The 13,875-nt window shown below is 32.7% G+C and overlaps 1 protein-coding gene across 1 annotated transcript in view; it reads left to right on the top strand.

Moving 5' to 3' along the window:
- LOC134725487 (myb-like protein X) overlaps positions 1-13,875 on the top strand; it is a 47,927-nt gene that overhangs the window by 17,434 nt on the left and 16,618 nt on the right. Inside the window, exon 4 of the mRNA XM_063589340.1 lies at positions 5,751-6,612. Within this exon, the coding sequence (XP_063445410.1) occupies positions 5,751-6,612 (862 nt within the window). The remainder of the gene's footprint in view (positions 1-5,750; positions 6,613-13,875) is intronic.

Below are 13,875 nucleotides of genomic sequence, written 5' to 3'. Positions count from 1 at the left end.
ACAAAGTAACATTATGAAAATATTTTTAGTCAGCTGAAATATATATATTTATTTTTTACATGTTTATGTCTTGTAAAATATTTTGTTTCTTTCCCGTTTTTCAACATTTGCGTCTGGAAAGTTGAAATGTTTTAACTGACAAATGACTGAAGTGTTAAATTTAAATTAATTATGAAAATTAAATTAATAAAGGAAATTATTGCCCAGTTACAAACACTACTAGGGGATAATCCATAATAATTTCTCTTGGAGTTATATGTTTCAGCACATGTATATCTGAACCCAACTTTAGCCTGGTAAACGTGTTGTCTCCTTGTGAAATATAAAACATATTAAAAATGACTTTCTGCTAAAGTCTTTAATTGATATAAATTTAAAACCTTCTTAATTCTCACTAGACAACACTCCTGTCATGTTTAATTCTTAAATATATGTGGATGAAAAAAAAGTCCCCAAAACATAAACATGGCAGCAATTGCTTTTACAGCCTTTCAGGCTTTGATTATATGCCTGTTGAAGTGAAGATGCATAAATCTGCTTTATTTGGACTCTAGTTGATATTTGTCTCATTGGCAATCATACCACATTCTTATATATACATCCTGCACAGCCAAACAGATGCCCCTTGTTATCATAAGTTGGATGGGAGATGTCCAGACATTCATGAAAATATTTCTATACTTTATTCAACCCATTCAGTGATGAAGTACTGTTAAATGATACATGTACTATAAGCAATAGGTCATTTCATTAAATTGTTTTTATACAACTGCAAAATTTCATATATTGGTAGCAGGTTGTCATCAGCGTCGTCCGAAAACACATTTGGTTTCCTGACAATAACTTTAGTATAAGTAAACAGAAATCTATAAAATTCAAACACAAAGTTTATAACCACAAAAGGAAGGTTGGGATTGCTCTTTCGGGTAATGAGGCCAACAGTTTAGGAATTAGGGGCCAAATTGGGGTCCAACTAAGCATTTTTGTAGTTTCCCAGACAATGACAGTGTATGAATCTCTCTGAAATTATTCCACAAGTTTCCATATCACAAATGGATAGGATTGGCTTTGGGGGGTTATGGCTCAAACAGTTAAGGAATAAGGGACAAAAAAGGGAGAAAAACAAGGGTTTCCTGGATAATGGAGAATTATTTAATCACAATGTTATGTTTGAATTACCTCCCTTACACTGCTTTATAAAATATGTATAAAGAAATGTATTGTCTTGGTGATTAGCTGTCAATTTATTTTTAGAATAGATATAGGAAGATGTGGTGTGAGTGCCAATGATACAACTCTCCATCCATATAACATTTATAAAAGTAAACCATTATATTATAAAAAAGAAATTGTGGGATGTAGTATCTAGCTGCACTCTGCAAAGCAATTTATTAGTCAATTGTAAAGATTTTTGTTGTTATGTGACTATGTTTCTCAAATACTATAAGCAATAGGTCAACTATATTTGGTGATTGGAATGTTTGTAAGCATGGTAAGGGAGCTTTACCATTTGATATTTATGTGCCCAGTGATTTTGCTAGCGCTCGTCACTTTCGTATTTTACGAAAAGGTTTTCGAAATGACGAAAATATTTCACATCAATTTCGTCACTTAAATTTGGAAAGTGTAAAAATATTTACACATCAAATTACTTGAATTCTACCTGTCTTTATGTTTCTGACAAGTTTATGACCCTCAGGTATGTAATGTGCCGATAATGTGGGTGCTCATGTAGGATTAAATAGTGTCCCCCATGAAATGATGTCCCATGGACCTAATTTCACAGATATGACCTATGAAATTTGGTCCAGGACATAATTTTATTGTAAAATATTGTCCACTTCTATGTAAAAGTGTCCCTTGATGAGAGATTATATTATGACCTTTGTTGAACATTTTTTCATAGTGAAATCATGTCCATATTGCATAAAACAGCTGTAAAAGTCTTGTATAATACCAAACAAAAATATTTAACAAAAAATAATAAGACTTTATTGACATTTGTTTTAAAATATACAATACTTTATCTATGCATTGTTTTAACATCTTTGAATTACAAATTTTAATGTTTTCTCTTTCTTTTTTGTCAATATGTATATAATCATGATAATAGTCATATTACATTTCATTGCTTTTAATTTGAAACTGCTTTGCCTTGCTACTAAATGATCTCCTATCATTATTTTCAAATTCTGGAGGGTATTGACCATCACACACATAATCATACAGCTGTTTATATCCATAAATTTCTATTTTTGTTCACATCTGTGTTGTCTTATTCAAATTTCAATTATGATTTAACTAATTGATTAAAACATTTCAATGATTGCTAAATCATTTCCCTTCTTTAGGGACAGAAAAAAATAGCTACACTATGAAATATTGTCCTATGTAACATATTTTTATAAAACATCCATGAAATTATGTGCAAGTACTTAGGGACAATTTTTCACTAAGGGAGACACTATTTTATAGTTTACAAATGTGATATTCTGTCCCATGAACAAAATTTCACAGATGAACTGTGAAATAATGTTCTAGAGGACACAATTTCATAGGACACTTTTTTGGCTTACACTAGCTATATATAGGATGAAATTTGAAAAAAAAGGCAGAACATGTACAGGAGTTTTAAGTAAAAAAAAGGGCAGGGTCAGGCACTTTGCAAAAAAAAAAGTCGGTATGATAAAATTGAGAATGGAAATGGGGAATGTGTCAAAGAGACAACAACCCGACCAAAATAAAAAAACACAACAGCAGAAGGTCACCAACAGGTCTTCAATGTAGCGAGAAATTCCCGCACCCGGAGGCGTCCTTCAGCTGGCCCCTAAACAAATATATACTAGTTCAGTGATAATGAACGCCATACTAATTTCCAAATTGTACACAAGAAACTAAAATTTAAATAATACAAGACTAACAAAGGCCAGAGGCTCCTGACTTGGGACAGGCGCAAAAATGCGGCGGGGTTAAACATGTTTGTGAGATCTCAACCCTCCCCCTATACCTCTAACCAGTGTAGAAAAGTAAAAGCATAACAATACGCACATTAAAATTCAGTTCAAGAGAAGTCCGAGTCTGATGTCAGAAGATGTAACCAAAGAAAATAAACAAAATGACAATAATACATAAATAACAACAGACTACTAGCAGTTAACTGACATGCCAGCTCCAGACTTCAATTAAACTGACTGAAAGATTATGATTTCATCATATGAACATCAGGCACAATCCTTCCCGTAAGGGGTTTAGTATCATACCATCATAACATATATGAGAAGAACATAACCCGTGTCATGCCAACAACTGTTTTTAGAATAAATGTGTTTAGTTCCGACGCAAAGACCTTATCAGTGACTCAATATTAACGCCAAAATATGCAATCTTTAATGACTTGACAACAGTATCGTAATTATATCCCTTCTTAATAAGTCTATTCAAAGGTTTTGTAAGTTTATGAGGTGAATACTGACACCTTTGTGCTTTATAAAGAATATTTCCATAAAAAATTGGATGTGAAATACCTGAACGTATAAAAAGTCTGCATGTTGAGCTATATTTACGAATGATGTCTTTATACCGATGATAAAATTTAGTAAATGTTTTGACTAGTTTGTGATATCGAAAACCCTGGTGTAATAATTTTTCAGTAATACATAAATTTCTCTCGTTAAAATCTAAAACATTGTTACATACACGAGCGAATCGTACAAGTTGAGATATATAAACACCGTAAGATGGTGACAAGGGAACGTCACCATCTAAAAACGGATAATTAACGATAGGAAATGAAAAATCATCCCTTTTATCATAAATTTTAGTATTCAGCTTTCCGTTAGTGATATAGATATCAAGATCGAGGAAAGGGCAGTGGTCATTGTTAGTATTAGCTTTATTTAAAGTGAGTTCACCAGGATAAATTTCATTAATATACATACTGAAGTCGTCATTATTGAGAGCCAAAATATCATCCAAATATCTAAAAGTATTATTAAATTTGTTTATCAGATGTTGTTTTGATGGGTCTTTGCTTATTTTTGTCATAAATTGTAACTCGTAACAATACAAAAAGAGGTCCGCAATAAGTGGTGCACAGTTAGTCCCCATTGGAATTCCGATAATCTGACGATATACGGAATCCCCAAAGCGAACAAAAATGTTATCTAGTAAAAATTCAAGGGCATATATAGTATCAAAGCATGTCCAATTAACATAGTTTTTTTGTTTATTGCTACTAAAAAATGACCTAAAAGAGTTTGAACATATATATTCACATTCTGATTTTTTGAATGCCCATTTAATTAGATGTGTGAATTTTTTCTTAATGAGAATGTGAGGCAATGTGGTATACAGGGTAGAAAAATCAAAACTTTGAACAGATTCAAAATCACCAATATAAGCATGCAATTTATCAAGTACTTCCAACGAGTTCTTGACACTCCAAAAGTAATTTATTCCACTATTTTCGAAGGCCTTATTTGAACAATTTATTATAAGGTTTTTAATTGTACCAAGTGTGCTGGTAAGAATAATAGACAATTTAGTAGTTGAACAATGGCTTGAAGACGAAATAAATCTATATTTGTAAGGGGTTTTGTGTAGCTTCGGAAGCCAATACATAGTTGGAACTTTCATTGTATTTGGCTCTGCTTGTAAAGCGGTGGCTAAAAGTTTATGTTTGTTACAGATTTCGTTTTCTGAAAATGGAGTCAGTTGGAATGTTGGTGAATTGGTGATTTCCTTTTTCAGAACCTCGATGTAAAATTTACGTCAAACAATAATAATATTATTAGCAGCTTTATCGGCCGGGACAAAAACAAATTCCTTGGCTAGTTCTTTTAGTTTATGTTTGATACGAGAAATAGGTTTATTGTGGTTATTGTTAATAGTAAAATGTTCTTTAAAATGTTGAATACGTATATCAACTATCTTCATTACTGAATTAAAAAAAGAGTCCAAAGATTTTTTGTCAGCTTTTTCCCGTTTTATCCATTTCATACAGTAAGTAAGGAGTGAGTCGTGGATGATATTACGACACTCATTCCAATTAATAATTGACGGGGGACGATATTTAGGTCCTTTACTGAGAAATGATTTTAACTCTCGGTCTTGAACGATGTTAAGATCTCCTGTTATAACATGGGAAATGGGTCCATAAATATATTCGGAATTACTGCAATTACATGAAGTAGGTGTATTTTCACTGATATTAACATCTTTACACAATTGACTATAATTAAACACAAATTTCCGGGTAGATTTCTTGTAAATATAACAAATAAGAGGTAGCTCAGTATTGTCAAAATATCCAGGAATTTGTTCTTTAACAGAATGGTCGTTAAATATACCGGCAATATTTACAAAATCAAAGCCTTTGTTGACATACTTAATTTTAATAAAATGTTTTTTATGATCTTCAGGGCGATCAATTTTGGGAAATAATTTAGAATAACAATATGCCATAATAATTTGAACAATTTCATACTTAGGACTGCTATATGAAATTGTGTTGCAATCCTCCAAAATTTTATTTAACTTATTAACCGGTAACGAACAGAGTTTTGTTAACAGATAATGTCTGCCGTTGTTTTTTGAAATAGAAATAAGGTCCGAAATATTGGTATGACAATTTATGTATAAAAAAAGGCAGGATCAAATCCAGAAAAAAATAAAATTGCAGGAGAGAAATAACAACATAAAAAATGCAGGACAATATTTTTCATCCATTTGATTTTCATTCTCTGTTGTAGGAAAAATGGTTTCGATTCATCTATTAATATGGATGCTAAAACAGATGAACCTCAGATCACTGAAAAAGGAAACAAGGAAAAACAACATGAAAATGGTGGGAAAAAAATTAGTGGAAAATTTGAAAATAGAGAGAACGTATTGAAAACAACTGATGGTGAAGGTTTTTCGGCTGATGTTAGCAAAAATATTAAAAAGGGAAAGAAAAAAATGTTGATTGGAAGTCATGAAAATCAGTCTGAAACTGTGCATAAAAAGAAAGCGAAGAAAAGAAAAGAGGTCCTTCCATATTTAAATGATACATCAGTTTCACCCATGTCTATAACTGCAAAAATCCCAGAAATTCAGACACCAAGTAAAAATTTAAAGCATACCAAATGTTGCTGTGAATTTTCAGCAGACCAGACAGAATTGAAACAAAACAAACATAGCTTAAAAAGAAAATGCGAGAAAGAAATTAACACATTGACAAGTGACATAAAACAAATTGATGATGGCCAGAAAGTGAAAAGCAAGGATAGAATAAATAATGAATTGAATTGCAAAGCTTTATGGAGTGAATCCTTAAATACTACAGATAATACAGGTGGATTTTGTAATGTGAAATTACACAAAAAGAGGAAAACAATTAAAGATCAGGAAAACAATCTGCACAATGGATGTGAAGTTAGAAATGACATAAATAACTATGGAATGGTTAATAATCAAGATGGAGAAAAAATGAGTAGACCAATTAACAACGAATATAAAGATAATAGTAAACATGAAGAGTTAACAGATATAACATGTTCAGAGGAAACAACCAGTCAAGATGAGAAGTATAGCATTGATAAAAAAGGCAGTTACATAAGAAAAGAGGAAGAGGTTAGATTTTTTGAATTTTGACCTTATCTTCCATTTTTGTGTCATTATGACCATGATGACTCTTGACTTTATTTAATATCTTCCATTTTTGTGTCATTATGACCATGATGACTCTTGACTTTATTTAAGAATTGAATGCTTCTTTTTGTAACTTTATTTGGGTGTAAAAGCGCTGACCCAAAGTACATTTTACGTGCTTCATTCTACAAATGTGTGCAGGGTCAACACTTTTACAACCCTATGAAGTTACAACAAGAAGCATTCAATACTTTTATGCTTATAATTACATTTTTTAGCTAGGATCATGATAACAGGATTTTTATCAAGTTTTTATTAAATTTACCTGTGCACTTTATTGTAGGACCTCGTGTCATCATGAATGACAAATTTTAAGTGTAATGCAACTGACTAAGGAATAACGTGAGATGTGCAGTTAGCATATCAGAATAACGTATTATAATGAAACATACATGTAATATAATTATTACTTGACTTTAACACAAGGTTTGAACCCCCAAAAAGAAGGTTGTGATTGATTTTGGGGGTTATGGTCCCAATAGTTTCATAATTAGGGGCCCAAATATTAAAGCGTTTTTCTAGATTCCAGACTGTAAATAACAGTGTATGGATCTCTCTTAAATTGTACCACTAGATTGCATGGCACTAAAGGATGGTTAAGATTTGCTTTTTGGGATTATTGCTCATACCGTTTAGGAATAAGGGGGGAAAAGATAAAATAACAAGGGTTTCCTGGTTATATTGGAATTACCTCCCTTACATTGCGTTTAGTTAAGTAAAGTGTCTGCTTGTTGTAGTACAAATTAATTTTCAGTTGTTTCTAGAAACACCAAATACTGTGATCAATGGAAGTTAAAATATAATATAATAATAGCGTGTATAAAAGGGTTCAGTGGTCATAATCAGAGTTGGGGTAATTGTAATTGTAATCGTTAATCAGCTGTAATTGATTACAATTTTTCAAGTAATCATTGTAATCATTAATCAGCCAAAAATCTGATTACATGTAATTTAATTTAATCAATTACTTTTTAAAATACCCTGTAATCCTGATTACTTTATGATTACATTCTGATTACAATGAAAAAAATCTTACACTGTGTTTATGGTCAATAAAGGAAACTTTTTGTTATTCTTTTTCAATTTATATTGAACATGTTTAATAAGATAGTTTGGTTTACTTTTTTTTTTTTTTTTATAAAACATGACAATAGACCACTTTCGAGTTCATCCGTCACCGGCAAAAACTCGTCAATTATGCATGCCTTTATGACGTCATTTACCAGATAGAGGGGCTCGCCTGTATCCCTGCACTATTTACGTTCATCAAGCGTCTTAGTGATCGTCTTTGTGCAGGATAAACTAGAAATAATGGTTGCTCTGTAGGTACTTACTGACAATTCCCTAATGACAGCAGTGTTGATTGTCTATTATCAGAATTCAATTTGCCGAATAATTCGTACAATATAGAATTATAATTTTCCAACCACTCGCTCAACATTGTAGGGAAGTGACGACGCCCCCAAATGCACAGATGACGGTGATAAAGGCGCGTATAATTAACGAGTTTTTTCCGGTGACGGATGAACTCGAAAGTGGTCTATTGGTTTGTATACTTCATTAAAAATAAACTGTTACAATCTTGAAAAGTCATCAATAGCCAAAGAAGAGACATATAATAAAATTATATGTTTCTGGCCTTAGTCAAAGATATTTTACATATATTCACAATTTAAAGATGTACATATATATATATTTGATAATAACTGTTATATTCAAGTAATACTTTTCTTTAACCCTTAATTATAATCTTTTGTTAATGTTGTGATTTTTGTCATCTTTGAATTGACAGGTAGGAAACCAACTAAGGTTTGTTTTTATTGCAATTACCAACTGAGTATAGCTGTAGGACCGGTGCTTTGCTTTTGCGCCAATTGGCATTTCATTTGCGCCAAAAAAATCTTTCATTTGCGCCACAAACAATATTTCATTTGCGCCAAAATAAATCCTTTCAATTGTGCCAATATTACAGGTAAATACAGGTAAATAGTATAAAACATATATATTTAAAAAAAAAAAAACTATTGATAATTAAAGTTTGTATCATTGATGTATTCATGTCTGGAACATTTTTGCTCTCAAGTGCATACCATATTGATAAAAGATAGTCCGTTTTTTCATAAACTGCAGTCCATTTCAGTTGTTGCACTTGCTTTCTTTTTGGGGATACGGTACAAATACACGACCTGGTCTCCATTTTTCAGAACTTATGATCTGATAATAAACTAAAAGTGTGGTCATTAAATATTACACACTTTTAAATTATTCTCCTGTTTTATGTCTAAATTGAAAATGTCCAACTTGACACCTCGAACATGTAAACACTATATATAATTATAAACCTTAGTGAATCTCAGCTTCTGAAATGAGTGTGACATTGAACTCACCCCAATCATAAACCTTAGTGACTCTCGGCTTCAGAAATGAGTGTGGCTCTGAACTCACCCCACTGTCAAGGGAAATGCTGTAGAGACAAACCTTTTAGAGCAATGCATATTTAACGCTTCCGTTATTGCCTACCTGAATTTCCTGTAAAATGGCGCAAATGAAGTTTTTATTTTTTGGCGCAAATGAAATATTACCTTGAGGCGCAAATGAAAGGTTGTAATTTTCAAAATTTGGCGCAAATGAAATGCGCCCTGTAGGACAATATATATGGTAAAAGATAAATCAGACATGTGATTATTTATTCAATTAGTACAAAATTGTATGTATTTGGACTGGACATGTAAAATGCAATGCTTTTTAGCACTTGTAATTTGTTTACAATTTGATTAAACTGGTACAATTTCATCCATATTTTAACTCCCATAAACTGCACCTTGAAACAAATATAAATTAAAGTCTAGAATATGTCAGAAGACAAACAGCAAATGCTTTTTATAAAGCTATATTCTATTTTTAATTCATTGTAATCAGATGTAATCCATTTGTAATCATGATTACTTTGCCAATGTAATCATTAATTTAATCAGACACTCTCAGAAATGATGTAATCATTAATTTAATTTAATCGTACAAATGACAAAGTAATTGTAAATAAACAAATTATGACTCATAATTTGTTTATTTGTTATCAATATCATTTGTTTGGGGTTGTTTTTGTCATTAGGAGTTACCTCCCTTTTATTTAGTACAATGGTTTTGTTATAAAGAAATGTTATTTTTAGAAGTTACTTAGGCCAGGATTTTTTAATTATTTGGTTTACGGATCCGCCGACCCGATTTTGACTATTCCTAGAATAAGAATAAAATTGACTTTTCATGCTTTTTTATTCCCGCCGACCCAAATAAATACATTATCCCTGAAAAATAATTAAATTCTTCTTTTTTTATGAAATGAAATGCATGAATCACTTAACAAAATTGATAACACTCTCTGTTGTGAAAAAATAAAACTTCCAATTTACGTTTCTAAAAATAGACAAATCAATTATAACTGACCTTGAAATGTCGTTTACGCAAATAATTTTGCAGAACGAAATCTGTGTTTAAAACCCATTACACAATAAGTCCGTTTCCCTTATTTGTCATCAGTCTGTAAGATGCATAATCTCATAGAAATAGGACCATGGAAGTAAAAGTTCTGAATATCAACAAGTCATTTAGAATATACTTGTTTCATGGATAATAAAAAAAATATCGTCCATTTGGATTAAAAACGGGAATGCATGACACTAGATTAACCCGATATTCTCGTTTTTTCCGTGGACGAGTCTATTACGTTTTTGACACGTGTGTTGAAACTTATTTTCGTACGACGTTTTTTACATTTTTTTCTTTATCAGTTTTCGTTTTTGAAGATCATTACTTACCAAGTTTTCTGGAATTTATTAAGAGCTATGCGAATTTGTTTTTCTTGTTTGTGAAAAGACGATTTAATTTCGTCTTTGTCTGTGAGCACCCCCCTTTTTTACGGCAAATCATTAGACAATGTCATGCAATATTATGACAGCTGAGCAAGAATATTTCATCGAACTAAAATTTTAAATGATGACAAAATGGCATAAAAAGCATTTTGTTATAAAGGTGAAATGTATATTTATTTTGTATTTTTTTTTTCTGTCTTGAAAGATTTTTTTTTTATTTTTTTTCCCGACCGACCGACCCGACTTTTTCATGGGGAAAATCCGTAAACCAACAAATTAAAAAACCGTGGCCTAAATGAAAAGAAAATTTCTTCAAACATTTTTTTGAGAGGATTAATATTCAACAGCATAGTGAATTGCTCAAAGGCAAAACAAAAATTTTAAGTTCATTAGACATGTAAGACCACATTCATTCTGTGTCAGAAACCTATGCTGTGTCAACTTTTTAATCACAATCCAAATTTAGAGCTGAATCAAGCTTGAATGTTGTGTCCATACTTGCCCCAACCATTCAGGGTTCAACCTCTGCGGTCGTATAAAGCTGCGCCCTGCGGAGCATCTGGTTTATATAGATTAGATCGTTGATTTTCCCGTTTTGAGTGGTTTTACACCAGTAATTTTTTAGGCACCTTTTTCTGTTTGATGTGAGCCATTAGAATCCTTGTTGAAGACCGTACGTTGACCTATACAGTGGTCTACTTTTATTAGTTGTGAGTTGGAAGGAGAGTTGTCTCATTAGCACTCATACCACATCTTTTTATATCTACTAAATTGAAAATAACGTTCAAACCTGTGATTGCGTTGTTTAAATACTGCAATTTTTATACGTGTGCATGCAAAACAAATTTCTTGGTAAAGGCGTCTAAATACAGCACAAACAGAATCCATGACAAATCACTGGCAAATTGCCCCACACCTAATCGCCCCACTTTTTCACATACTCACCCCACTTTCTAAAAAATCGCCCCACTCTTGTTTACCAACTCGCCCCACTTATGAAAAGGGTAAACTCCCATTGCAAATAGGTATGATAACATGCCCCACTTATGAAAAGGGCTAAAATCCTGCTGAAATACGGTCTGTCAACTGTCCCCACTCATGACAAATAGATAATTTGTCCCTGCCCACGTCAATACCTTTGAAAACTTAAGTGAAGTGCTATAAAATCAAATTGCTGTTAAAAACTCTGTTTTTGCAATAAAGTTATATATAAATGTTAATCACGCATCAATTGTATATTTTAAGAATATTAAAAAAGTTTAATAAATTTCGTTTTTTTTGGGGTATTCTGTGTAGATTATAAAAATCAAAATAAGTTTTCATTTAAGTGTGGCTAGTTGATAGACCTGAAAATTGTATATAGAATTAGATTTTTCCTTTTTAGCTCACCTGGCCCGAAGTGCCAATTGAGCTTTTCTCATCACTTGGCGTCCGTCGTCCGTCGTCATCCTTCGTCGTCGTTAACATTTTACCTTTTGAACTTCTTCTAGAGAACCACTGAATGGAATGAAACCAAACATGGCATGAATGTTCCTTATGAGGTGCTGACCAAGTGTTGTTACTATGTAGCTGATCCATCATTCAAAATGGCCGCCAGCGGGGAACTTAGTTTAACTTAGGACCCTATGGGAAATGCATACAAATGACTTCTTTTAGAGAACTATTAAATGGAATGAAACCAAACATAGCATGAATGTTCCTTATGAGGTGCTGACCAAGTGTTGTTACTTTGTAGCCAATCCATCATTCAAAATGGCCGCCAGTGGGGGAGTTAGTTTAACATAGGACCCTATAGGAAATGCATACAAATGACTTCTTTAGAGAACCACTTAATGGAATTAAACCAAACATGGCATGAATGTTCCTTATGAGGTGCTGACAAAGTGTTGTTACTTTGTAGCCGATCCATCATTCAAGATGGCCGCCAGTGGAGGACTTAGTTTAACATAGAACCCTATGGGAAATGCATACAAATGACTTCTTTTAGAGAACCACTGTACGGAATGAAACCAAACATGGCATAAATGTTCCTTATGAGGAGCTGACCAAGTGTTGTTACTTAGTAGCCGATCAATCATCCAAGATGGAAGCCAGCGGGGACTTAGTTTAACATAGGACCCTATGGGAAATGCATATAAATGACTTCTTTTAGAAAACCACAGAATAGAATGAAACCAAACATGGCATGAATGTTCCTTATGAGGTGCTGACTAAGTGTTGTTACTTTGTAGCTGATCCATCATCAAAGATGGCCACCAGCTAGGGACTAAGTTTAACATAGGACCCTATGGGAAATGCATACAAATGACTTCTTTTAGAGAACCACTGAATGGAATGAAACCAAACATGGCATGAATGTTCCTTATGAGGTGCTGACCAAGTGTTGTTACTTTGTAACTGATCCATCATCCAAGATGGCCGCCAGCGGGGACTTAGTTTAACATAAGACCCTATGGGAAATGCATACAAATGACTTCTTTAAGGGAACCACTGAATGGAATGAAACCAAACATGGCATGAATGTTCCTTATGAGGTGCTGACCAAGTGTTGTTACTTTGTAGCCAAATTTTATCTTTTTTTTTTATATGATTTCAAAAACCAAGGTAGAATCAGGTGAGTGGTACAGGCTCTTGAGAGCCTCTAGTTTCAATAAGTGGGGCGAGTTGACAAGGGAATAATTAACTCGATTTAACCCTTTCACAAGTGAGGCGATTTTTTTAATAGATGGGCAAGTTGGTGAAAAAGTAGGGCGATTTGGTGTGGAGCGTTTTGCCAGTGGGGCGATTTGTCCTGCTTCCCACAAACAACATTTTCCAAAAGACCAAAACGGTGAAAAGGTATATTTTAACAAAACGGGTATTAGTTGAGAAAAAGCTATCGTTTAAGATTTATTTTTCATTTGTCATACTCATTTCAAATAACCTTGTAACTAAATTTACATCTTCTTCCAAAGATTTGATATCCACATGCAGGAACATATATATACTGTTTCCAGCCACGTGTAAAGGCTCATCATAACAAATGAACAAATATGGCCGTATTTTCACCTCAAAAACTACTCTGTGTACAGACGTCACTACCTGTGCTGTTTGGAAAGTTTTAAGGCCTAGCATTCACTAGATATATAAAAGTTAAATGCATTTTCTGTTTAAGAAAGAAAAATCTTTCTTGGTTTTTGATGGGCATTTTTTTTCCTTTTGTGCAGAAGGTGAAAAAATAAACAAACACCTGAATTACTTTGACACTGTCCACTCACTGACTCAGATAAACTCTTTAACTCACCTGTAGTTGTGAAGATACCTCTTGTCCATGTCA

The sequence above is a fragment of the Mytilus trossulus genome, chromosome 1 (assembly GCF_036588685.1).
Source record: "Mytilus trossulus isolate FHL-02 chromosome 1, PNRI_Mtr1.1.1.hap1, whole genome shotgun sequence".
Classification (NCBI taxonomy): Eukaryota; Metazoa; Mollusca; class Bivalvia; order Mytilida; family Mytilidae; genus Mytilus; species Mytilus trossulus.
Note: the sequence above shows the minus strand (reverse complement) of the source record. Positions and strands in the feature narration are given on the sequence as shown.